This window comes from Myotis lucifugus, unplaced genomic scaffold, assembly GCF_000147115.1.
Source record: "Myotis lucifugus unplaced genomic scaffold, Myoluc2.0 scaffold_87, whole genome shotgun sequence".
NCBI classification, from domain to species: domain Eukaryota; kingdom Metazoa; phylum Chordata; class Mammalia; order Chiroptera; family Vespertilionidae; genus Myotis; species Myotis lucifugus.
The window spans coordinates 3,003,130-3,030,111 of record NW_005871135.1 but is presented as its reverse complement, the minus strand read 5'-3'; the positions used below and the strand labels follow the sequence as shown (position 1 = coordinate 3,030,111).

The 26,982-nt window shown below is 44.6% G+C and overlaps 1 protein-coding gene across 6 annotated transcripts in view; it reads left to right on the top strand.

The window, feature by feature from the left end:
- The window catches only part of CDK5RAP2 (CDK5 regulatory subunit associated protein 2), a 157,200-nt gene that overhangs the window by 83,973 nt on the left and 46,245 nt on the right, over positions 1–26,982 (top strand). For 3 of the 6 annotated variants that reach the window (XM_023755935.1, XM_014457880.2, XM_023755934.1), the window contains exons 16-21: positions 2,165–2,295; positions 3,474–3,583; positions 5,683–5,811; positions 10,688–10,783; positions 14,816–15,003; positions 22,997–23,417. In XM_023755935.1, the coding sequence (XP_023611703.1) occupies positions 2,165–2,295; positions 3,474–3,583; positions 5,683–5,811; positions 10,688–10,783; positions 14,816–15,003; positions 22,997–23,417 (1,075 nt within the window). Of the gene's footprint in view, positions 1–2,164; positions 2,296–3,470; positions 3,584–3,725; positions 3,894–5,682; positions 5,812–10,687; positions 10,784–14,815; positions 15,004–22,996; positions 23,418–26,982 lie in introns of all 6 variants that reach the window. The other 3 variants (XM_023755932.1, XM_023755931.1, XM_023755933.1) reach the window with 2 other exon arrangements.

The following is a 26,982-nucleotide window of genomic DNA, read 5'->3' as shown; positions in this document are numbered from 1 at the left end:
TCCTCAAGACAATCTTGAAGAAAAGATACCACCCTGTTTTACAGAGGAGGAAATTAGGACTAAGGCCTGAGGTCATAGAGCTAGCTGTTGGTGGTTTGCCTCTTGGTGCTTGGGTCTCTGACTGCTCATTTCTGCCTCTTTCCCTACCACGTTCCAGAGAAAGGAATGCACAGGGCTTTTACTTCCTTTGCTTCTTTTGTTCCACCAAATCCCTGCACCTTGAAAAGACTCTGGAGTTGGGGAAACATAAATAATAGACAGGGGCGCAGCAGCGAATGGAAGAGGGAGCGAAGCAGTTAGCTTTCCCAGCCCTAATCGCACGAGCTTTGCTAAAACAATCTCCTTTTTTCTTTTTCCTGGTTAAATGTGTCTGCAGCCCAGCCGTATCCAAGCGCGTGCTGCGCTGTGACACTCTGGAAGGTTTTCCATCAGCCTGACAAATTGGTCATTATGATTGTCTTGAAATGGAAGTAGGTACAAGTTGCTGGTAGGGCCCCTGGCTTTGCAAGAAGACGGCTTCACAATGAGCCATCGTCAAAGCAGTGAGCATAGAAGATTAGACATAATGGTTTATTTTCCTTCCAATATATGTTGATTTATGTGTGCAGTCCGGTGGATGGAGCTGAAAGAAATTTGTGAAGGAGAAGTGGGGCTTGAGTCTGCAGCACACATACTTAGAGCAATAGCTTGTATCTGTTTCGGGGTGTGGACTCCTTTTGAAAAGTCTGTTGAAAGCTTACGGGCCCTCTTCCTAGAAAAAGCCACATAGACAGTTCCAAAGTGCTGATGGACACTCTCAGGGAACGATGGGTCAGATGCTGGGTAGGGAGTGATAAATTACTTGGTGTCCGAAAAAGGAGGCTTTCTGACGCGTTAGTGTGTTTTGGTAGTCTCGAGAAATGTTCATATAGTTTAACTGTCATTGCACTGCTGGGAACTTGTCTTAAGAAACTAACCTGAGTGTGGAACAAGGCTTAGGCCCCGAGTTCAGTGAAGCGTTGTTTATGTTACTCCGATTTCGGCTGGAGTCTCTGTTCCTCTGAGAGCTGGGGTAACAGTTCAGACCCCTGCCGTGTGCACAGCAGTAGGAGTTCACAGTCCTTCCTGTGGACGTGCATGGCCCAATTAGGAGCCACTAACCATGTGACTATTTAAGTTTAAATTTTAAAAAATTAGGCATTTAGTTCTTTGGTGTGCTAGTCATAGTTCAAATGCTCTGTAGGCGCTTTTAGCTCGTGGCTGCTGTATTAGATAGTGCAGACACCGAACATTTCCATCGTCAGAGGGATTCTGTTGGACAGTCCTCCCCAAGGTCAATGCCAGTTCTGGGAGGTGTGCATTTTCATGGCCTCCTCTGAGTTCCAGGTTGCTCTCTATATAGCTTAGCACTGTGTCACAGTCACCCTGATGTCATACTTGGCTCTCCCTCCTAAGATAACCCATTCCACCATGTATTTGGGCGGGGCTGACCAACCACAGTGGAGTTCTGTTGGTCTTTAAATTGGTCCTTCCCTCCCTCTTTTTATTGACTTTCTTTATTCTTCATTTTTCTCCCTTCCTGTCCCTCACCCTTACCCTATACCACCTCTTTTTGGAGTGACACACAGACATTCTCTCTTGTCTCCTCTCTTCTGAAGCCCGGGGGCCAGGTGACACCGGGCTCCGGAGAGCCTCCCTTTTTATGCCCAAGCCCTCACAGGCATTTCCCAACAGAGACATTCTGCAGAGTTAAACTATTTTCACTTATTTCCATCTGTAGCAAAAACCTGGAAGTGATCCCGATGCGCACTGATAGGGGAGGAGTTAATGCTACAGAGTCAAAAAGTGATGTTTGCAAACAATTTCCAAATGTGTAGGGAAATATTTAAGTGAGGAACACACAACTTAGCATTGCACATCCATTTCAACCTTGTAATAATACTCAGGGGGAAAGATTGGGAGGAAATACAGTCTACCAAGTGTTTATTGGTAGTGGGATCATGGTAATTTTTGTTTTGTTTATTCTTTTGTCTTATATTTTAAATTTCCTATAATAAACATATTTACTTTTATAAACAGAAACAACCACAAATGACATAAAAATCAAAGGGAAGGCTGGCAGGGTTTTGCATCTTAAAGCACAAATGGGTCTGTTTTTTAATTTCTGTTGTCTTATTTTACCAAGTGTCAGCAACCTGCAGGCTGAGTTAAACAACATCCTTGCCCTGCGGAAGCAGCTGGAGCGGGATGTGCTCACCTATCGGAATCTGCAAAAGACGCTGGAGGAACAGATCAGTGAAATACGGAGGCGGGAAGGTACACGCTCTTGTATTTATTTCTCTTTGGTTTTTCCACTTGGAGGACTGGGACTGCACTCTAAGGGAGTCCTAAACTCCAGTAGGACATGAGTCACCACAGGATTTCATCTGCGGGTCCTTTTTCATGGTGACTGTCAGTGTTTTCTCTCCCAGTCTGTAGGTATTGACTTTATTTTACAGATGAAGAAATGAGGCTCAGGGGTGGAGTGGGACTTGGTTTACCCAGATGTGAGCCAGGACATCTTCCTTTGAAGTGCAGCTCTTCCTAGTGCATTAAGTGTAGCAGCTGTTACCCCGTGTGTTAAATGAGGTCATGTCTGTGGATGCGCCTCACTCAGTAAACAGCCTGCCCCTTCCCTCCCTATTAGAATGTGACCTTTGCTGCAGAGCAGCAATTTCAGCTGTTTTCATCTCACGGCACATAAACTAACTATAACATTCTGCAGCACACCAAAATATATTTTTTTTTGCTGATCTAACAACAACAACAAAAGGGTATAATTTTGGTTTATTCACACCACTGGACGGCTATTGTTGTGTTGGCTGTTGTCATTTTTTTATTTGACAATCTAAGGGGAAAGAGGTCAGTGCCCCTGACTACAGAGTCGGGTATTGCATGTTTTAAACATTCTTGCGGAACACTGGTTGAAGACGGCTGCTGCAGAGCAAGCGGGCGCTTATGTAGGTGACTCGACTCTCTTATCTAAGATGTAGCAGGCATTTTCTGCACTGGGTATGTTCGCTACCATGGAGGCTCTGCGGCCAGTAAAAAATACATTAGGCATTTATTTCCCTTGAGTTCTACCCTTGAAGGTCACATCTAATTTTCCTGTATTCTCACCTAAACAGAATCATTCCCTCCTTTAAACTGAAATCACCACTTTCTTGTGCCACTCAGGCACAACACTTGATATGCAAATTATAATTCAGAATTGGCTACAGTGAAAGCTTCTGCAGCCCATGATGAAACCACACTTTGAGACATCAGCCTGTAGAGAAAGAAGGGAAAATTACTTTTGCTCCAAAGCTTAGACTCCCTATGCCTACTTCTGTCCTTCTAACCCCACCCCCACCCAACTCAAACTGCCAGAGATGGATTGCACTGGGACTGATCTTGGAAGGATCTATTTCTGATTTTCTTTTTCTCCTCCCGCCACTTTGTTTTCTTTTTAGCAGAAGAACCATTTTCGTTTTATAGTGATCAAACATCTTATCTAAGTATTTGCCTTGAAGAGCACAATCGGTTTCAAGTGGAGCATTTTTCTCAAGAAGAACTTAAGAAAAAGGTATTTGCCTGTTACTTTCAATGCTCTTTTGGTTATTTGTTGTCTCTTGGGTTCCTGATCAGAGGTGTAAGATTCTCAAACCCCCTTTCTCTCCTTTCTTCCCTCTCCTCCCTGCTTGCCTTTGCTCCTTCATGCACGTTAGCTGGAGAGCCTCCCCAGGTCTGATACACTCCTTAGGTTCAAGGACCAGCCCAGCTCGAGCTGCTGTAGGACACGCTCTCCAGTCCCTCCACGTAGAGTTGGGCCACCTTTCCCTCAGGTCGCTCACCTCTCTTCTTGTACCAGGCACATCGATTCCCTTCGCATGCGGGTCTGCACTTATCGGGGTGTTGTCTATTTCCTCTGCTAGGCCGTGAGCACCCCATTTATCTCTGGTTTTCCAGTACCTGGCACACGTAGTGGGAGTTAATAGATGCTTTTTGAAAGAATAAACGTTCAAGTTTGATCAATAACTCTTTTTTAAAACTGAAAGGGTTTTTCAATCTCTTGATTGTTGGTGTGGTTAGAGTGGTTTAATATTTCAAGGTTCTAAGAATAGAATAAGAATAGGAAGTGTGAGCTCAGAGGAGACTGTTTTATTGTAAAATTATCATACCTGTATGACAGATTCAGTTTCTGTCTTGGAATAACTTACATTCTGATAGAGTGAATAGACTTGTAAATAAGGAATTGCAATGTGGAGTGCAGGGGTTGCTGTAATAGGCAGATGTGCAGGGTGTGGAGGTAGCAGAGAAGGAAAGGTTAACTGTTGGGGTTGGGGAGAAAGCGTCTCAGCATAAGTGAGGCCCTGAAGTGGGTTTTGAAGAATGGATAGGAGTTTGTCTGGGTAAAGGGCTTTTTTAGCAGAAAAGGGGAAAATAGCCGGTGTAAGGCACAGAAGTAAGAAATACTAGTAGAAATGAGAATTATGAAATTTTCAGTATTGTGGGAGGAGTAAAGCAAGGAGCATGAGGCATTTAATGTTTGAAGGTAAAGAAAATGGGGACGATATAGCTGCTGCTAGTACCTACTGTGGCTGTGTTAAGGGCAGGAAGTTGTTCATTTGGTTGGCATGTGGTAAGTGTCACATAGTGTTTATAGGATCAGAATATCTTATATTTCCCATTATAACCTTGAGGATCGGGTTCAGTTTGTACTCAGGTGTTGGTATATTTTGAACGTCTGCTATAGATAGTCTGGGTGGGTAGGATTTCCCACTTTATTGAGGGGCTAATGATTACCCAGTTAAGAAGTCCTTGGGAAATTACTGGCCATTGGGATTTGAAACTTGCTGGGAACAAAGGTAGTGTCTGCCCAATTGCTTATGTACCTGGCCTAGCAAGACCTGTACCTTAAGGAGGAGCACTGGGCAGGGAGCTTCCAGATCTCAGCTCCAGCCTGGCTGTGCCTCTGTGGAGGCAGCTGCCCTTTCCCACATGGTGAGGTGCGTTGGCTGTTACCTGCCATTTGTTCTCCAGGCACCCCCAGCTGTGGGACCTAGGGCAGTGAAGGTCTTTCCACCTCAGGCTCTTCATTGTAAAATGGGGATAATTATACTAGTCTATCCACCTCCTCAAGATTTTTGAAAAGAATAATCGACTCAAGCTTGTGGGAGTATTTTAGTAGCTGTAAATTGCTTTGTAATTGAAGACTATTATTATTACTGACACTGCTAGGTAAGTGTACAAAGAAGGCGATGCTGTAAAGTAAGGCTCTGACAGTCTCAGAAACTTTATTCTCGGGCATTTTCCTCCCGGGGGCCTCAAGTACAAGGTAGTGTTAACTGTTATTAGCTGTACCAAGGACTTTAGTGCACTGAGACCATGATCTGACTCAATTCTCGCAGTAACCCATTCCACAGATGAGGTATTGGAGGCTTAGCTTAGGCCACTTGCCCAGCACCTCTGCTGTGAAGTTCTGGCTCTGGGATTAGAGGACAGGCATGCTGGTGTTTTCCCCCCACTGTCCTCAGGGCAGCCTGAAGCCTGGAATCAGACCCCCTGGTTCTCCAAGCTGTGCTGCTGAAAGGTCTGCTCAGTAGGAAGGTCTGTGCCCAGGAGTGTGGTCCTGGGAAGCTGAAGTCTGCTTGTGGGTATCCAGTTCTCTCTCCTACCTCCTAGGTCAGCGACCTCATACAGCTCGTGAAGGAACTGTATACAGACAACCAGCACCTGAAGAAAACCATCTTTGACCTCTCCTGCCTGGGCTTCCAGGGGGATGACAGACTTGAGTCAACAGAACAAGTGGAGGTAAGAAAAACTGACCTTGTCATGTGCTAATTACAAAAAAATAACAACCCCCCAGATTTCTCAAGACTGCGCCTGTCCTGGGGAGCCTCTAGAGAAATTCCCTCGGCTGTGGTTGGGGTTTTGAGGGCCCTCTCGGGTCAGCAGGTCTGTCCACAGGCTTCCTCAAGTTTGGGTCATGTTTGTGTGGACATGATCAGAACATTGTGATGCCTTTGACTCGAAGCCTGACCCTGAGGTCTGTGCTGCAGATGGCACATCTGGAAGAGAGGTGCGGTCTGAGGGATTGGAGAGTTGCCAAATCACCCAGATAATTTGGGTAGTGTAGATGCAGCCTGTAGTTCCTTGGGATTGTGTTCCGAGGGAGAGAGGCCCATTCTGTTAGTTTGCTCCAAGGAAGGACCAGGGAAGCCTTGATCACCTTGTTGACTCTGGTCTCTGCTCATCTTTGCGATGTGTTGCCTTTGATGTTCTCTGTTCTCAGCCCGTGGTGTACGATGGGAGGACCCCAAAGTTGTGACAGTGAGGCAGAGTTTGTTGTTTCCTTCCTTTCGCCCCTAACTTGGCCCAACTCTCTGCTTGAAGAGCCTTACCCCCTGCATCTTTTAGCCTTTTTCAGAAGACGAATTGTTCTCAGCTGAAATGCAGGTGGGCCTGTTTGGGGCCCCTGGAATCTTCTTGGTCAGAGTTGTCTTGAACCAGCCTGGCATGTCATGTCAATGGACGTCTCATTGCCACATCATTTCTGGGGAAAGATTTGTCGGCTTTAAGCTGTCTCCTCCCACCTTCCACGTGGGAAATGCTCAAAGGTATTGAAGCTGCGCTGGCCATCTGCTGTCTTGGAGAGGGAATGTTACTGATCTAAGCCTCCAGGGCTCCGGAGCATTTTGAAAACCAAGAATATCGGCGATTCATTTAGGGAGAAACAAGTCTCTTGGCTTCTTTTCTCCAAGGCAGCATTTTTAATAAGCAGCTCATTCTTCACCTACTTCATTTGAGTGGTAAATGGCAAGTTTGTTTGTTCATTTGTCCTTTGAAAAATCTGTTAAATGTCCCATTGTGTCCTTTGGAGAACAGAGGCCTTTTTCTCTTCCCACTCTGAGGTCTTCATACCAGCCGGTTCAGATTTGAGTAATATGTCAGATTGCACTTCAATTTGATGTTCCCTGTGAGTAGCCTTGTCCTTTGTAGCATAGTTCCCGCCATCCCCGCAATGGGAAGGGGGATGTTCCCACAACAACCTTGAGCCCAGGGAGGAGAAGTGAGGGGTGAGGGTGGGTGACAAGGAGGGGCGGCTGCCTCCCTGGGAGGGCGCATGGTTCTCCTTTGTGAGAAGGAGGCAGGAACACTGGATGTGCTTGTGTCCACGCCTCTTCTGAGCAGCATGGCTTGCAGAGTGGGGCTGGCACCGATCCTGCTCTCTGGGAGCCTAGAAATCAGAAAAGGAAAACAACGAAGGCAAATATAGTTTGTATGATAAATTCGGTATTTTTCTCCAATATTTAATTAACCCACAGCATTACCCAATACTTGGAAAACAGAGAAAAGAAATCACCCCATAATCCTGTCACTTGAAAACACTCACAGTTAACTCGCATTTTGGCATCTTTCCTTCTCTGTTTGTGTGTATGGACACGTGCATGCCCACAAGACATCTATGCAGTTTTGTTTCTTGTGTTTTTCCAGTCACTGTTATGTTACAGCATCTTACGAATGCACTGAAATTTAACTAACTGCCTCGCTGTTGCTGAACATGGAGATTGTTTTCAGTGACTCACTATTTTAAATTTGCCTGCTGCCTTTGGACTCAAATTTTTTCTGGGTTTAGGATTTTTTTCCTTAGGCTTTATTTCCAGATATGTAATTACTAGGTCTGAAGTACAAATACTAGTAGATTTAGATATAAAATAGGCATATCATTTATTTTTATATGCCCTCCTGCCACAACTTTTAATTTGACAAAGGGGTCCAAATAGTAGGAGGCCCTTGATGACAGTTGGTCAGGTTCATCTTCAAAATGGTTGCTGTGGCGTGGATGCCCTCCAGCTGCTGCAGCCCGCTGCTGCCCTGTGCCTGGCAGTTTACTTCAGACCACCCACAAAGACCATGCACAGGTGTTCTTTTGTTTTACAGTGCATTTAAAATCTCTCATGAGGTTGCTCCTATTTCTTTACATTTATTTACTGGTTATTAATTTATGTATTATAGAAAAACATGGTTGAGAATTGACATACAGGCCCAGCTGGGTGACTCAGTTGGAGCCACAGTCTGTGTACCAAAAAGGTTGCAGGTTCAATTCCTGGTCAGGGCACATGCCTAGATTGTGGGTTCGATCCCCTGTTTGGGCACGTATTGATGGGAGGCAACCGATTGACGTTTCTCTTGTACATTGATATTTTTCTTTCTCTTTCTCTCTACCTTCCTCTCTCTCTCAAAATCAATAAAAAATATCACCAGGGGTTGGGGGCGGGTTAGAAGGGGTCAATAGGGGAAAAATGGGAGATATGTGATACTTTCAACAATAAAGATTAAAAAAAACCCGTGGGTGAGGATTTAAAAAAGGAGATAGAGAGAATTGACATACGGTAGTGATTTGAGCAGACTATAATCAGGGTAGTCTCACCATCTAGATCAGGGGTCCTCAGACTTTTTAAACAGGGGGCCAGTTCACTGTCCCTCAGACCGTTGGAGGGCCGGACTATAGTTTAAAAAAAAACTATGAACAAATTCCTATGCACACTGCACATATCCTATTTTGAAGTGAAAAAACAAAACGGGAACAAATACAATATTTGTATTTGCATGTGGCCCCCGGGCCATAGTTTGAGGACCCCTGATCTAAATTCTTTTAACATTTCCCACCTGTCCATCATCACTCAGTTTATCTTTTTGATAAATTTTAATGTACAAACATCAGTACACTTTCCCCTAAGTGCTCCAACATGCTTATCTTTAACTTTAATATGTTTTGTAGTCATTTTTTCTTTAAGGTTAAATTTGCATACAGTGAAATGAATAAACTGTAAGTCTGCATTTGCTAACTTTTACAAATATATGTCCTTTGTAACCCCAATCCCTAGGAAGATCATGCCCTTCTAATCAATCCCCACCCTCACCCTGTCCACTTCTCTCATCTTGTTCTCCTGGATTAGTTGTGCCTGGACTGTGCCTTTACATAAACGGAACCATAAAGGGTGCTTTCTTTTGTGTAATGCTTTTTCACCCAGCATGTTTTTGAGATTTGTCCATGTTGTTACATGAATCAACAGTTTATTTCTTTTTATTGCTCAGTAGTGTTCTAATATATGAATAAGTTACAGTATGTTTATTCATTCTGCTATTGATGAACATTTGGATTGTTTCTGAGTTTTGGATATTGTTATAAAAGCTGATATGAATATTCATATGCAAACCTTTATGTGGACATGTTTCTTGTTCTCTTGATGAATACCTAGGAGTGGGATTCCTGGATCATTGGGTTATTGGTTTTATAAGAAATTGCCAGTATTTTTTCCATAGTGGCTTAACATTTTATACTCTCACTAACAAGTTTAACAGTCCTGGTTGATCTATATAACTGAGAAAGTTTTAATAATGAGGGAAGAAGCCAATAGCAGGAGTGGGTTCCTCCCCTGTATTTAGAAACTTGTATGCCCTAATAGGTATACTTACGTATTCTTAGTCTGCTTATTGCTTGATAGTTAATACAGATATGATTTCTGATCATCAATTCTATTTGATCCTCGTTGCAGATTTGGATGTGGTTAGATTGAATATATTCTGATCCTGGAATATTTTCTGTAAAATGACTTTTCTGATATTAGTTTGCTGTGTTTTGTTTTTCTTCTTCCAAAACAAGAGTTTCCTCTAAAAGGAAGATTAGAAAATTTTAAGTTGGGCTGGGAGAATTATGGGTAGTTGATTAAATGTATAAATTCATAGAATAAAACTATGGTGCTAGAATCCTAGACATCTCATATGTTCAACATGCCTAGCAAGTGACCCCGCGCTTGGTCTGTGGTTTTAACACTGGTGAAATGGGGTTTGGTATACTTTTTGAGACAGTTGTGACTGATTCCCTCCCTGGGTATGGCCACCTTTCCTCTCATGTTTTATTTGGTTAACCCAGGTGCTACATGATTAGAATTTTCACCCTTCCAGACAGCAGAGATCTGGCCCTCTAGAGGACTTCGTACTGTCTGTTCTGCATTCTGCAGAACCTTTGGGAATTGCACTTCTTTAAAGCATTAGGGATTTATGCACTTCTTATAAATAACTGTCCTTCGTTTTCAAAAGCATGAAGTTATCCTCAGGCAAGCCTGATACTCTTTATTAGCAATGAGGACATTTGTCAGCAAAATGACAGTGTTGCTGGGACTGTCCATCTCAGATGTGTGACACTCCAAAGATAGGTTGATGCCCTGTGCAAAGTAGAAGCAGTGGTGCATAAACCATAGATTTCATTTACTGCTTTCTCGCTATTTGATATTTTCAATCCCATCAATAGCTATTTTCCAAAATCTTGTTACTTTGATGTAATCTGAAAGTGAATTCAGCAACAGCAGGACAACAGACAGCATATTCCATTTGCAGCAGCTCTGGGGGGGCCGTGCAAGAGCAGGGAAAATAGCTTGAGTTATTTCTTGGGGAGTTTGTCCTTAAATTATGCCTGGTCCCAGGCAGCTGTGTGTGATTTCCAGAACTAGCAACTCTAACTTTAGTTCATTTTTATTTCATGGCTTTGGCATTTGTTTTTGCCTCTTTTTTGGTTTGTTTTTGTTTTGCATTAAAAAAAAAAGTCATCGCTGACTTATTCATACATATTCATGCTACATCCTTTTTTGGGTTGCATTTTCACACCATTCCACGCACCATGTAGCTTCCGGCTGGCAAGGAAGACGAGGACACGATCAGAATTGGAGAAGGTGACGAGAGTACTTCCCTGAGTGACCCACATTTGGAGCAGACTAATAAGGTAGGAACACGGCAGTTAACTCCTTATCCCCTCTACCTCTCTCTGTGCCCAAGCCAGTCGTCTAGTCTGGGATGTGTCCCATGGGTTTCCTGTTCATTCCATCTGTATTGAGTGCCTGCTGTGTGCCTGTGGAGAGCCGAGAGACTAGGTCCCTTCCTTCTCAGAAGTCACTGACTGGGTGGGAGAGCAGTAATGAAACAGTAAACAAACATATACTTGCAAATAAAAATAGGGCTTTACAGGGAGAGTAACTTTCCTGAGTGACCAGCACCAATGAGAATTTGACTCTGTCCACATTGAATGTTCCTCCAGTCACATTGATACTGAATATTTGGAGCAAACACTCTCCAAGTTTGAAAAAGATCCTAAAGACTGGGATGTGGTGGGAGTTAGGAGGCTACAGATTTGACATTTGCAGCCTTCACAGTGTTCAAGTTCATGGAGTCACGAGTGGGAGATCATTAAAATGTAGATAGTTATGGAGAGCAAAGCTGTTAAAAGGCAGGGCTTTGGAATGAGACTTGATTCTGGGTCTCGGTCAGTATCTCTGTGACCCTGGTTAACCCTTACTTAGCCTCTAAGCCCAGGTTTTCCCATCAATGAAGATAATAACACTTCTTGTTAGACTTGTTGTGATATTTACATAGAAATGCATATGAGTGCTCAGTAAATGGTAGCGGTTACTATTTTTATTAGTGTGTTCTAGACTTTTCCTTCTTGGGAGGTTGCTTATTTAGATGGATTTAGTAACTAGATTGGTGGCACACAAGATCCTATAAATAACAGCTCATTTGTGTAGATCTTGTCTTTCATTTAAAACCTTAATCAGAAAAACCAAGATGGCGGCACAGGTAAACACCGGAAATTGCTGCCTCCCACAACAAATTCAAAAATACAACTAAAAGACAAAACGGACATCATCCAGAACCACAGGAAGGCTGGCTGAGTGGAAATTCTACAACTAGAAGGAAAGAGAAAAGCACACTTAGACTCAGAGGACGTGCGGAAGTGCAGAGGTATGGAGGCGCACGCGGCAAGGGCTGGCAACTGAGGACGCGGCGGCTGTCTTGAATCGGGAGGGAGTCACAAGCCCCCGACTGCTCTGAACTCCAGTTCCGGGTGAGTCTCTGGGGACCTAGACTCATACGGGGAGAAACTGGACTGTCTGGCAGCGGGCAGAACTCGGAACTCGAGGGCGGCTTTCTTTCAGAGGTGCTTGCAGCAATTACCGGGACACTGAGATGCGGGGGGCCCCTTAGGGCAGGGCTGAGGATCAGCCATAGCTGCTAGCTCCGCCCTGTTGATTCCCTGAGACCCCGCCCCACCCAAGCTGCGGCAGAGGCTTTTGCATATGAATGCCCTGGCCCTTTGCAATCTGAAAATAACCTAACAAACTGCAGCTGGGCCAGACAGACCCAGAACTTCCAAGAGAAGGCCCAAGGCCCCACAGCAGCTTACATTGCTTCACAGCTGGGCCTCATTTGAGCACCTCCAAACCCCAAACAAGGAAGGGGAATCTGCAGATCTCTTCGTAGCTCCTGCTGGGTAGCCTCAGGCAGAGGCTAAATTAGCACCTCCTTAGATCCAAGAGCCCGTGTACCCAGTGGTCAGAGTGGAACCATCCAATTACAACTCCTCAGATCCATAAGGGACACACTCAGGGGGCAGACTCAGTGAGCACCAAAGCTCCACTGAAGCATGTCTTGCCTCATAAGGGTGTCTTCATCACAGAAGTTCTCCCACTGTAGACACAGCTGATTCTCACAGCCAATTGGCCTGGAGGTCAATTCCTCCCAGTGATACTACCTACAACAATCAAGGCTTAACTACAACAAGACTGTGCACAAAGCCCACAAAGGGGTGCACCAAGAGTGTCCACCTCAGGTAATTGGGGAAGCTGAGCCACTGGGCCCTATAGGACACCTAGCACACAAAACCACTCTACCAACACAGGGAAGCATAAAAAATGCGGAGACAAAGAAACAGGTCACAAATGACAGAAATGGAGGAAAGCAAACGACTGGATATAGAGTTCAAAACCACACTTTTAAGGTTTTTCAAGAACTTTCTAGAAACCGCCGATAAATTTAGTAAGACTCTCAAAAAGACTGGTGAGACCGCCGATAAATGTAGTGAGACCCTCAAGAAATCTAGTGAGACCCTTGAGGTTATGAAAAAGGACCAACTAGAAATTAAGCATACACTGACTGAAATAAAGGATATTATGCAGAGTTCCAACAGCAGACTAGAGGATCGCAAGAATCAAGTCAAAGATTTGAAATACGAAGAAGCAAAAAACACCCAACTGGAAAAGCAAAATGAAAAAAGAATCCAAAAGTACGAAGGTAGTGTAAGGAGCCTCTGGGACAGCTTCAAGCGTACCAACATCCGAATTGTGGGGGTGCCAGAAGAAGAGAGAGAGCAAGATATTGAAAACCTATTTGAAGAAATAATGACAGAAAACTTCTCCTACCTGGTGAAAGAAATAGACTTACAAGTCCAGGAAGCGCAGAGAACCCCAAACAAAAGGAATCCAAAGAGGACCACACCAAGACACATCATAATTAAAATGCCAAGAGCAAAAGACAGAGAGAGAATCCTAAAAGCAGCAAGAGAAAGACAGTTAGTTACCTACAAGGGAGTGGCAGCTGATTTCTCAACAGAAACTTTGCAGGCCAGAAGGGAGTGGCTAGAAATATTCAAGATGATGAATGCCAAGAACCTACAACCAAGATGACTTTATCCAGCAAAGCTATCATTCAGAATTGAAGGTCAGATAAAGAGCTTCACAGATAAGGAAAAGCTAAAGGAGTTCATCACCACCAAACCAGTATTATACGAAATGCTGAAAGGTATCCTTTAAGAAGAGGAAGAAGAAGAAAAAGGTAAAGATACAAATTATGAACAACAAATACACATCTATCAACAAGTGAATCTAAGAATCAAGTGAATAAATAATCTGATGAACAGAATAAACTGGTGATTATAATAGAATCAGGGGCATAGAAAGGGAGTGGACTGACTATTCTTGGGGGGGGAAAGGGGTGTGGGGGATGCGGGAAGAGACTGGACAAAAATCGTGCACCTATGGATGAGGACAGTGCGGGGGGGGGTGAGGGTGGAGGGTGGGGTGGGAACCGGGTGCAGGGGAGCTATGGGGGGAAAAAAGAGGAACAACTGTAATAATCTGAACAATAAAGGTTTAATTAAAAAAATAAAGATCATGAAAAGATATAAAAAATAAATAAAACCTTAATCATTTTACAAGTGTGGAGAGAGGGGTGTGATGGCTAGTGTATATCACCAGCAGTAATGAAGTCGAGGGGAGTTATTTATAGATTGGTAAAGAAATTTACAGCATTGGAAAGGGGGGAAAGAATGCTAATTGCAGCACCTCAAGACATGCCCAGAACAGGCTCTAACTGGATGCATCCTTGGCACCACTCCCCTGGGACCCTCGCGACCCAAGAAGGTGGATCTGGAAATAACATCTCCATGGGAATGAGGAACTCTCCACTTTCCTAATGAGGCAAATCAAAGTTAGGCTAATTAGGATGTATCTGTAAAGAGCAAGTGGGCTTTCTGTTTCATAATGGGGAGGCTACATTGCAGAAGTATATATAAGTGCCCAAAGCACTGGTAATGGCCTGGGTTCTGTGCCCTTCTTAGGAAGAACTTCTAAAGAGTGGGCCATGGGGAGGAGGGGAGAAACATGACGTAGTGGGTAAGACCCGGAGCCACACACTTAAGTGAGTTGGTCATCTCATCTTGTTCTCATGGTCACTTTGGGAGGTGGCATTACTGTCCCCATTTTATAGAGGAGGAAACTGATCTAAACATCTTTGTGCTCTTGCCAGAGTGTCTCCCTGCCATGAAGAGACTGTTTGGTGTCCCTCTCTCCCCTCCCTCATTCATGTTCTCTCTGCCTTACTTATACTTGCTTATTCTCTGTCTCCATCCTTTCTCTCTCTTCCACCTGCCCTCTTCTCCTCCTCCAGAGTCCATTATTTGATAAAATACTTTGATTTGCAGATTACTGAGGATTATTCCAAAGGGGGCTGCAAAAATGGATATTTAAGGCACACAGATTCCAATATTTTGGACTACGATGGAGCCCACATACCTGGCGGCCCTGGAGACCAGAGTCTGGAGGAAGGCGAGCTTATGAACCTGCTTGCCCCTTTCATCAATGAGAAGGCCACGTTGTTACTGGAATCCAGGTAGACATGGGGCCTAGGCATTGCTTTGTCTCTAGTTTGAGGAGAATAAACTCTCATTTTGCTAAATGGATGTAGCTGGCATGTGGTGCTGTGTAATTTACCTGAGAAAGCTCCTGAGATGACTGGGAAGGAGCCTGGCCAGCCATGCAATTAAGTAATCAGGCTGCATGCTAGCGGCTGGGAGGGACTTCAGCACAGCCCATGCAGCCCGTTATAAAGAGGAGAAAGCGAGCTTCCTTTGGAATCATTCTTAGGAGCCCCAGACAGGGTTGTCTGGATGTTGGCGAGAGGAATCAGTCTCAGTGACATGGCTTCCGTTTCCGCAATGGCTGAGAAACTGCCATTGTAGTTGTAACTTCTGCTGTTTCATGTTGAGCTTGAACTAAAATTCTCTTCTCATTATATTTGCAGGGAGTCATCCCTGCGTGAGGAGATACTACAGGGTGTTTTTCTTAAAACAAAAACGGAGAAACATTTGGTACATTTGTATTGAAAATTAATCCTTTAGGAGCCATTCCCCCCACCGCCACCCCCCCCCCCCCCATTCACATTCTTTCTGGTTCATCAACAGCTGTTGTGCTCTCATCTCTCAGTGCCTCAGCCTCTCTGACCACTCCTCAGGGTTGCTCTGAGGAGTAAGAAAAAGTACTGTTTATGGAAAATGGCTGGCATATGGGGTGTGTACAGTGAAAGTTGTCAATTCTCTTCCAGTATAGATGGCGAGATGGAGCTGGTGACTGCCGCCCATGCCTCTTGGCAGGAGTCAGGAACCCTACTCTTTCTATAACCTTTGTGGACTAAGCCTCATGGACGCTTCTTTAGCTAAGAAAAAGGATTGAAGTGTTCTGTGTTTGTGAGCTCAGGCAAGCCAACCCCTCCCCGGTCCTGACATCTGTCTAATATTTTCCAGCGTGAGTCCTCTTGGGACGTGTCCAGTGGCTCTTCCGGTTTATTATCACAGGGAGCTAGGTGCCCACGGTCAGTGCTTGAGAAATGGAGGATTTCCTCAACATCAGAGTCCCCAATGTCCCATCAGAGTGGAAGATGCAACTCTCTCTTTCTCTCTGAGGGCCACCGAGAATGTACCTGGGTGATGAGAGCTCGGAAAGTTGAGTGGGCGTCGTAGGAGTGGGCAAACTAGGGTGTGAGTGCCCCCTTCTAGTGGACAGGAGCTTCTCAGCTCCGACTGATTGTTGTCCTGCAAACACACGGGCTCAGAGCTTCTGGTCTTTCAGTAGAAGTCCAAAAATTATATTCTAAATCTTTTGATTTTTAAAAATTGAGACCTAGTTACAGTTTTAAAGAAAGCACTTTATGGGCCAATACCCTGCAGGCAAGCTTATGACATCTGAGATCCAGTTCCCTGTTCCCTGTAGGTTCCAGAGATTTACAGGCCAGCACTGGCCAGGCTAGTTATTAGAAAGGCTTTCCTACGCAGGCAAACCTGCTGCCCTAGTCTCATTAAGGCTGTCATTCAGAGTGCACCATTGACTTCCATGATGGGGGGAAGGAGGGTCCTGACTCTAAGGGCCCTCTTGCCGACCCCACGGGTCTGCACCCCCTTCTTTAACACACTCTGCCAGGGCCCAAGCTGGCACTTGTAGTAAAATGCCTGATCTCATTTTACCCTCATATCTGCATTGCATGCTGCTATTCTCGATTTTACAGTGTGGGAGCAGACATTTGGGGACTTGACATTTCCTTAGCTGGTGAATGGCAGAGCCATTGGAGACTTTTCTGGAGGAGTCAGAGAAACACCAATCCTCTACCTGGAATTCCCTCCAGGTGGTAGGTGGTTTTGTACTAGAAAAAGCAGAGTTTGGAGTCAGACAAACCTGTGCTCCAGTTCAGCTGTGTCATTTAGACCTGTGACATCACTCCCCATCTTGGTTTCCTCATCTTGTAACGTGCAGGGTGCTGATGCTTATTCATCCCATTGGACATCTTTTTTTTTTTTCTTCCCATTTATCTCATTTATTTTGATATTGTTTTTGTTATTATTGCTTTTGAGTATTTAACTTTTTTTTTTATTTGCAATTGATTTCTTACTTTTCTATTAATGGACAGATTTCTCTTAACTTGGTTGACAACTCCCACTTTGTGGTACCTACCAACATTAAGCTCATAGTAAATACAAACAATTTTATCTTTAATTTTCTGAACTCCATAGGCATTTTTTGAGGATTAAGTGAAATAATGGGTATAGAGTATAGATCCAGGTTGATAGTAAAGTGGGGTTTAGGTGATATTACTGCTTAAATTGTGCCCTACCAACTACTACTACTTTTTCCCACTGCCCTCAGGTAAGATTCATACCAAATGCAAGACACTGGCCAGCCCATGATTCATGCCTCTGAGGTCATTGTGAGCCACCTGATAACCCCGGTGCAGAGCTTTCACAGACTAGGCCTGAGACTTCCCTTCAGCTTTTGAGCTCCTCCACCTTCTAGCCATCCGTAGGCCTCTGCGAGGGCCTATGGGGCTAGCAGAAGAGCTGGGCCCCTGGAAAACACTAATTCAACTTACCATGTGCCAGGATGCTACAAGGAAGCAACATGTCCAGTAGTTACTGTAGTCTAATTAGTTGTCTTGCACTTGACCAACCAGAGCAATTTATTCCTTGGAGGTGGAGTGAAAGGATGGGTGCAGGCCCTGCCTGGCCGGCCCCTCCTCTCCTGAGGTGTTCACTGTGTGTGATCCCAGCCCTCTCTCTAGGTGCTTCCAATTCCATTTGGCTCCATTCCCTGGAGGACATGGTTTAAGATTTTATCACGTCAATGTTTTGGTCTTTGTAGCCAAAAATTAGGTGTGAAATTTGATATCGGAAAATCTAAAAGGGGAGCCCTTGGAGATTATTTTTAAAAAAAGCTGATATAGTCTTGAGCTCTGGGTAATAGAAGTGGGGCAGCTACTCCTAGGAAATCTGAGTCTGCTTTGCTGGGCATGGCTGTGTGGAACCAGACAGAGGCGCTGGCAAGTGGTCCACAGAAGTTAGAGGTTAGCACATAAATAGCGGAAGAGACTTGGCATGTGTAGGCTGTGGAGGAAGCAGATTTGGCAAGTGCCTGAATGTACAGTCCATGCTGGAGAGGGACTAGATCTTGGGGTTCTAGACAGGACCCCAGAAACCCAGGGCCCTCCTCAATTCTTCCCTTTCCTTCACCGCCCAAACCTAAGTCCTGACCATCTGCCTCCTAAATAGCTCTTTTTTTTTTCATTTACATATTATCCTTTTATTATGTAGGATACACTGTAGATGAGGCCCCCTAGAAACATAAGAAATGCAAAAATTCACTGTTAACTCATTCTCAAATTGCCCCCACCTAAAATCAGATTGCCTCCCCCCACCCCCCACTCCCCACCCCGTGAGATGTGTGGTGCACCTTGGGAACCACTGGGCTTGACACTTTTCCTCTCTGAGCTTCATTTCTTTTTTTTTTCTTTTTTTTTTATTGCTTAAAGTATTACAAAGGGTATTACATATGTGTCCTTTTTTCCCCCCCGCCCTTGACAATCCCCTGGCCTCCCCTACCCCCCAGTGACTTATGTCCATTGGTTATGCTTATATGCGTGCATACAAGTCCTTCGGTTGATCTCTTACCCCTCTCCCTCCTGCCCCCCAACCCTCCCCGGCCTAAATAGCTCTTAATTCGCATACTTCTCACCATCCCTGTTGCCTCCTGTCCGTCCTCAGCTCCCTTCAGATTGCTCAGCATCACTGCAGTAGGCTCCTAACTAGCCCCCAGAGACTCCACTTTTCTTGGGACCCAAATCCTCAGCATGGCCTGCTAGGCGCTGCGTGTCCTGTCCTGCAGCTCTGTCAGCACTGCTCCTGCTTTCTGTGCTTCCGCCACGCTCCCTTCTTCAGTTCCCAGGATGAGCTGACTGGCCACATCAGTCTTGCATATGCCGAGAACAAACACACCCTCCCCAGACATAGGTTCATCCCTGTTTATCTGTTGCATCCAACCCTTTCCTAAGACCTTGACTTGACCAGCTACTCATGTTACATGTGCTCATATGACAGATCCAATTATCATCACTAATTTCAAAATGAGCACTCAACATTGCAGCTTCTCTTCTGCCCTCCCTGACTGACGACCTTGCCTTATACTTGACTGAAAAAAACCTCAAGCTGTTTCTCTTTTCCCACCAGTGCTGCCAGCTTATGTGCTTTTATATCCACAAACTCTGACTCCTGTTGGAATGGAAGAAAGGAATAGCCTGCTCCTGTCCAAAACCATTGGGCCTCTCTTTTCTGCATCATTTGTATTTTCCTGTTATGAATCATCACCATTAGCATAAGACATGCATTAATATCAATCATTTGGGAGACGTTCCCCCTGCACCCTCCCTTCCCCAGTTTTACTCCAACTACTGCCCATTTCTTTCTTCCCCTCAAAGGCAAGTTTTCTTGGAAGACCTGTTCACATTCCCTGTATCCAGGTTCTTTCCTTGCATTCCCTCTTTATCTCATTCCCAGGGCTTTCATACCTTTCACGGCACTTACCAAGGTCAGTGACAGTCTCCAAGTTGTGAAGTTCAGCTGCCAGGGTCAGCCTTTATCAGCAGCAGCTGGCCACTCTCTGTGGTCTCTATTCAAGCCCTCCCTCCCTCTTCTGCCTCACCAGCCTTTCAGCCTCCTTTGCTGGCTGTTGAATGTTGAGTGCCCCGGAGCTGTGTCCTTAGCCCGTTTCTCTCTCTGTCTTCCCTCTCCCATGGCTTTAGAGTACGCTTTGGGACTTTCAAATGTATACCCACAGCTCAGACTTCTCCAGGTCATACTGTCAGCTGTCTGCTTGACATTTCCACCTGTCCAAAACCAAACTCCCTGTTCTTATCTTTCTCATGTCAGTTAGCAGCACTGCGATCTATCTAATTGGTGTAGCTGAAAGTCTAGTTTCCACAATCCCCATATTCATCAGCAAGTCCTGTTGATTCCACCTTCAACGTGCATCCCTAATTCAGCCACTTCACATCTTTTCTGCTTCCCTCCTCGTAGCAGGCTCCAGTTCTGGCCTGGACTCGGCATCCTAGCGGAAGATGACTTTAGGAACCTGGGAAGAGTGCAGTGCTTCTTCGGAGTCAGAACAGCCCGAGTGCCAGTCACTGCTCTGCACGTTACCAGGGGATCTTGACTCTTTACAAGCTCATTTCTTCACCAGTAAAATGGGGTTCACATTAGCCCCCATTTCACTGTCTTCCTCTGATGACTAAATGTACTTAGTGTATTTAAAGGATCTGACACCGTAAGTGCTTCGTAAACATGTCCTTTCCCTTATGCCTTCTGTGTGACCAAGATGCTCAGGAAGGGCATGGAAACAGTGTTCAGGGCTCTGACAAGACCCAGGGACTGACCACTGAAAAGGTCCTGACTGCAGTGACAGCTTAATGAATCTGCTGTTCAGGTTTCCAGCGAAGGAACACTTGAAATGCTTTACTTAACAGCACAGCACTTTAGTATATTATAATGGCCTCTTTCACCACCTTTTACTACCCATTTGTAAAGTCTTTTTCCTGGGTTTTATTGTGTGTTGTTTGGTCTTGAGTAATGGTCCTCCTTTGGCTAGCTGAATAGCAATTGTCATTATTTTTAATCTATATTAAGGGAAGGAGAGGAAAGGAAAATTTAGTTTAACGTGCTTAAAATACCAGAAATATTTCTGAAGTCTGAGTTTACTGAATTTTAAGATGGTTTGTGTAGTCTAGATGATTTCATATTAGAAGTGAAAAACGTACCATACATTTTAATTTTGTTTTTTATACTTTTATTTTTTGCTCTGTTTTAGTGAGCTGCAGCTGTTTCATTTGAGTTGAATTGACTCTGCCCCAGAGATGAGTGAGACCGTGCCCCTGCCCTCAGAGGGCTCCGTGGGGAAGATGAAACATGGGCTCCTGCTACTTCTAGTGGCAGCAGAGATACAGGCAAGGGAAGCCCACGGTGTGTTAGAGGTGTTGGTAGTTGTAGTCTCACTGTCCCACGGGTTTTTGGAAGTAAGGCAGGCGGGAGAAACTGCCGAGAGAAGAAAAGGGATCTAACACCGATGATGGCCTGTTCTGTCCTCTCTCTCTACTGACTGCAGTACTTCATCCTGCCCCACATCTTTCTCCTGGAAGAAGCAACCGCTTTCCAATCTTGCCCCATCCCTCCACTTCTTTTCTCATAATTTTCTGTCTCAATTTTATAACCTCCTCTTCTTTTCTTTATGAATTTCTTTTTCTCTTATATTTTGAGATGATTTAAACATGCTTATTTTAAAATTCTTCTTCAGATTGCTTTGTTATTTTTATTTCCTTGAGTGTGAATTCGCTTTGTTGGCTTGTTATCTGTCTTTGATCATAGTGGGTTTTGTTGGCAAGTTTGGTTTGCCTGTGTTAAGCCCTGATCAGTCCCCCACCCTTACTCCTCCCTGCATGGTGGTTTGCCTCAACTTGACTTTCTAGATCTTACTGTAGGGTTTATGATATTTGCATGGCTCTTCTACCGTTGGAGTGAAATTTCTGGTCCCACTGCTTTCTGCAAATGCCCCTTTCTCATGACTTTGGGCTCTACTGTTTCTGACCTTTGAATAAATTTCGTCTTGAATTTGAATCCTGTAGTGCACCTGAAAACATTTTTGTTGTTCTGTATTCTTGCTGCCCTTTACATGTGTTTAGAACAGAGTGGAGGGGCTTCTGTGTGTACTGATATCACCCTCTGGACAGGAAACCTCTCCATTCATTCTTCGCACCACAGCCTGCCTGAGCCATCTTTCCAGAGCTCGTGTGACTGTGATGCTCCCTCGCACAGAGCCTCGCAGTGGCTCATCCTTCCTTACCATGGCTGGTTCTCCCACCTCACTTTCCAGCCTCATCTCCCTTTCTCCAGTGTGTCTTGGCTCTATCCAAATGTTTTCCATGTTCACAGTATTCCCATTTTCCTTCCCCCTGGCTAGGCTCTGTCAACTCTGGAATAGTTTAATGACATTCTTCCCGCTACCGTGGTCTGGACACCTATGATTGTTGTTCTGTAGCTTTCGGAAACTTGCACAGTGCTGTGATCCGCTTTTTACCCTGTGGAGGAAGGACTGTGTACACGCCTGTCTCCAACAGCAGGCTCAGTCCTCACAGGCAATTTTGTACCCCCAGTGCCCATTACAGTGCCTGGCACAAGAAATACCTCACAAGGGATTCTTCTCGAACTACTCCACAGTCTTTTACATGCTGGCTTAGTTTGAGTTCCCGGGAAAGCAGAACCTGAGATGAGGACTTGGGTACAAGTGGTTTATTTGGGATGTTGATTCAGGGAGTAGGAAGGAGGGCTCAGGGAAAGGAAGATAGAAATGGAGGCAAAGCCAATAAGGATACATCATTGCTCTAGTTACTGCTGTGGACAGCTGGGGCTCAGTCCTACTGTCCACCCCCTGAGGGACAGCACAGACCGTGCCTTAGTGTTGTCCCTCCAAAGGATGGGAGCCTGGGACATTCACTCAGCAGCTCTCTTCCCCACTGCTTGAGTGTTTCCCCCACGTACGAACTGGTCCACACTTTCCCACTGCCCTGCTGGCTGGCTCAGCGAGCTCTGGGAAAAGTCCCAAGGCAGCAGAGAGATGCAGGAAGCACTTGAGGTGGGACTGCATGTCTGTGAGAGCTGTCCGTCCACACAGCTGTAGCTGGAGTCCGAGGGAGGCTAAGGGCACTGGCAAGGGGCAGAGAAAGCATCTGCTTACCCATACACTCTCGTTTAATCCTCGTAGCTGTCCTGTGGAGGAAGACTTATTTTCAAAGAATCACAGTTAGATTTCAAGCCACTCTTGTCTGATATTAGAGCCACTGCTCTTTCAATTAAGAGCAGTTTACAGCATCCTGTTATTCAATGCCTAGTTACTGAGCACCAGTCATGCACCACGATGGACCAGGGCCAGTCCGTGAGGACACCTTGGGAAAGTTGGTAGGGAACAAGGACATAGCAGGAAGCTTAGTTTTCCCACTTCTTTCTCTTTTGGAAAAACAGGCCGGACCTTCTGAAAGTGCTGCGTGAACTGCTCCTGGAACGAATCTGCTTGCCAGAGCAGGAAGCTTCCGGAGAACACCTTGAGGCTGAAACTGAGAAGACACTTAAGCAGATGGCTGTTCAGCTAAGAGGTGAACTCAGACAATTCATCCAAGCCAACTCCTTTTCCAAGCCCCACGATGAGCTGAAGTCGCCTAGGGGCGGTCAGCTAGTAAAGGTGGAGGCCTCGTCCAGGGTGGAGCTGAAAGATGCCTCAGTGCAGACCACGGCCACGGAGCATGACCCGCTCAGATTCAAACACGAAGGCACGAGAGAGGCTTGGGAAGAGACACTGCCAGCTGCCGCACTCAGCACCGGGTACCAGCCGGAGACGGCAGGGCGTCAGGCCTGTCCTCTTTCCTTCCCCCATGGGGCTGACAAAGTGAGTTTCTCCATACATTACTTATGTTATACAAACAGAACACTTAAATTCACCTGTGTTTGTCTAAAACTGGATTTATATAAAACCCGGTGTCCCCCTCTACCTGCACTTATCCTGGCCTCTACTTAGAGGTGTGTGTCTGTCCTAACCTTCCCTAAAGTATTACTATCATTTCCCCTTTTCCTTCCTCATCCCAGCCCTATCTTATTTGTTTATCACACACACACTGTATATGAAAAGACACTGCTATTATATTAACGGTACTTGAGATGCAAATTTGTGCAATTTGGCTAAAATAGAAATGCTCTCATCTGCCCCAGCTCCTTTAGTTTGTACCTACATATTAGGAAAACTAGGTCTCCCAACCCCCATTTGTATGGGAGATATCATTCTATATTCAGGAAGTTTGGGTAATTGAATGAACTTAATTTCCCCGAATGTATTGAAAATCTTTTTTAGTTTAGAATTATCCTATTTGCTTGTGTCTTCAAAACAAAGGTAAATGTGCTTATTTTATAGCGTCTGTTCTGTGTGCCAGAATTGTGCTAGATATCTATGCATACATCATCACATTTAATTTTTCTGTGAAAGGCTCAGAAAATTGTCCAGAGTGACTCAGCTGTTAAGAGGAGGAGAAGCGCCCGGCCTGAGTGGCTCAGTGGTTGAGCGTCAACCTATGAACCAGGAGGTCACGGTTCGATTCCTGGTCTGGGCATATGCCCAGGTTGTGGGCTCGACCCCCAGTGTGGGGTGTGCAGGAGGCAGCCTATCGATGATTCTCCTCTCATCATTGATGTTTCTATCTCTCTAGCCCACTCCCTTCCTTTCTGAAATCAATAAAAATATATTTTTAAAAAAGAGGAGGAGAAGGATATAAAACTGAAGTCCTATTTTAGAGGTAGGCAGGGCTGTTATAAACCTGCCTTTCTCAGGTGGGGTGGAGCCCTCTTATCACCACAGTGGCCTCCATTCTATGCAAAGTAGAAGAAAATTTAATGATTTTCTTTGTGGTCTTTGGTTAGTCAATGAATCAGTAATCCTAAGGCTTACGCCAGAACTCTGGTATCTTGTTGAAAAGAACATCATTGCAGTGTAACAGTGAAATAGGAGGTGGATATAATTCCGGTTGTTTAGTTTTAGAAGCAAGACAATGGACTTTACAGATATACCTGTGATTGCATCGGGCCTGACATTTAGCTACTTTGAGTCCTTGTGTAAGTCCCCCGATCTTTCTCAATGACTTGAATGGGATCAGTGTGACCTAGAACCTGAGGCTGGCATGATAGCTAAATGAGGTCATGTGTGGCCGTGCCTTGCACATGGTAGGAGCTCGGTGTGTGTGCTTTCCTGTTCCCTGCCATTGCCAGGTGAGAAGTTTCATGACATTAATAAGGTGGTAGGTGGGAATCTGCTCAGCGTCCATAAGGTAGCATTTTCTGCAGTGTTATTTTAGAACCGGCATTAGGTTGACTGACAACAGTCTTCCAGCCTGGAATTGGCTTTGGCATTTGTGCACTTGCAGATATCTTTTCTGCTGCCATCTGACACACAGATTTGGATCCAAGAATAAAGATTGGTGGAGACAGAGGACCAAGCAAATGACTGTTATTTTCCAGTCCTCTATGATGAGGCCTCCACCTCCTCCCGAATAGTCCCTTCACCACTACAGGTGCTCTTGTCCTTGAACCTGTTCCCTCTCTTCTCTGGAATTTCAGGGCAGAAAGGGCCTCACTTTTCTTAACTGAGCAGTAGCGTCTGAAGAGCTTGTTTGAGGTCTGTCTGTCCAACCTTGTTGTATGACATTGACTGCTTGTTTGGCATCTCAGTTCTTTGTCTGGAAAATAGGCATGATAATATCTATTATTCTCTGAGCTCTGGGAATACAGTTTACTTGAGGATTCTGGGAGAATGCCTGAAAGCATTTTATATCCTAGAATGTGAAAGAAGGGGTTTTTCTTCTTTTCTTCTTGAGAGACCTTGCTGATTTTCTGATTCCCAGGGTCCCAAATATTTCTTGTTTTCCTCTCAGGTTCCTTCTCCACCACTTAAAAAATAAAAAGTAAAATAGCTTTACTTAACTATAATTCATATATCCTCCAATTCATTCATTGAACGTATATAATAAAGTGGGTTTTGAAAAATATATTCATAGAGTTGAACAACCATTACCATAATTAATTTTAGAACATGTTCATTATTCCAAAGAAACCCTGAACCCATTAGCAATCATTGCCCATTTCTCCACACCCGTCTACCCCTAGCTGTGCCTGTTCGGGATTTTCATATAAATGGAATCATAGAATATGTGTCTTTTGTGACTGGCTTCTTCCATTCAGCGTAATGTTTTTAAGGTTCATACATGCTATAATCTGTATCACTACTTTATTTCTATTGCCAAACAATAGTCCACTGTGTGGATATGGTACATTTAATTTGATAGGCATCTTGACTGTTTCCACTTTTTGGCTATTATGAATAATGTTGCTATGAACTTTGATGTGTATGTTTTAGTGAGTATACATGTTTTCATTTCTCCTGGGTTTATACCTAGGAGTGGAATTGCTGGGTCACAGTAACTCTATGTTCAACCTTTTGAGGAACTACCAGACTGTTTTCTAAAGCAACTGTTCCTAGTTTACATTTTCACCAGCAGTGTGAGGGGTGCAGTTTCTCTACATCCTCACTAATACTTGTTTTATTATCTTTTTTTATTATCTCTGCCCTAATGAGTAGGATTGGCAGTATTTCATTGCAATTTGATTTATATTTCCTGATGACTAATGATATTGAGCATCTCTTCATGTGCTTATTGGCCATATGTGTTTCTTCTTTTGAGAAATGTCTATCAGATCTTTTGCCCATCTTTTAATTGAGCTATTTGTGTTTTTATTATTGAATTTTAATAGTTCTTTTTTTCTTTTTAAGATTTTTAATTGATTTTTAGAGAAAGAGGATGGGAGAGGGAGAGAGAGAGACATTTATATGAGAGTGAGACACTGACCGCTGCCACCTGCATGCCCCCTACCAGGGATCAAGCCTGCAATCCAGGAATGTGCCCTGACTGGGAATTGAACTGGCAACCTTTGGGTGCACTGGATGACGTCCAATGAACTGAACCACACTGGCTAGAACTTAATAGTTCTTTATATATTCCAGATTCAGTCCCTCTCCTTAGAGTGTGAATATGTTTAAAACTCTCCTACTTGAAAGGCACCCTTTTGGCCTCTTAAGTGATTGTTTGCATGTTCATTCTACAAGTTGTTATTGAGTACCCACTGAGTACTAGTTCTTGTGCTGGAAGCTGTGAATAGAGTGTGACCAAGAAATGCAGAGTCCCTGAACCCTAGAGTTTGTAGGCCAGAGCAGAAGATAGACAAAGAGCAAGAATTGCATAGGCATCTATATATATAAAAGCCTAAGCAACCGTTAAGACCAGTCGAACAAACGACATGTCTGCCAGTCTCTATGACATGCACTCACCACCAGGAGGCAGATGCTTAATGCAGGGGCCGGCTGGCCAACCTCCCACGGTCCCTCCCCCTAGCCGGCCAGCCCCGATTGGCCC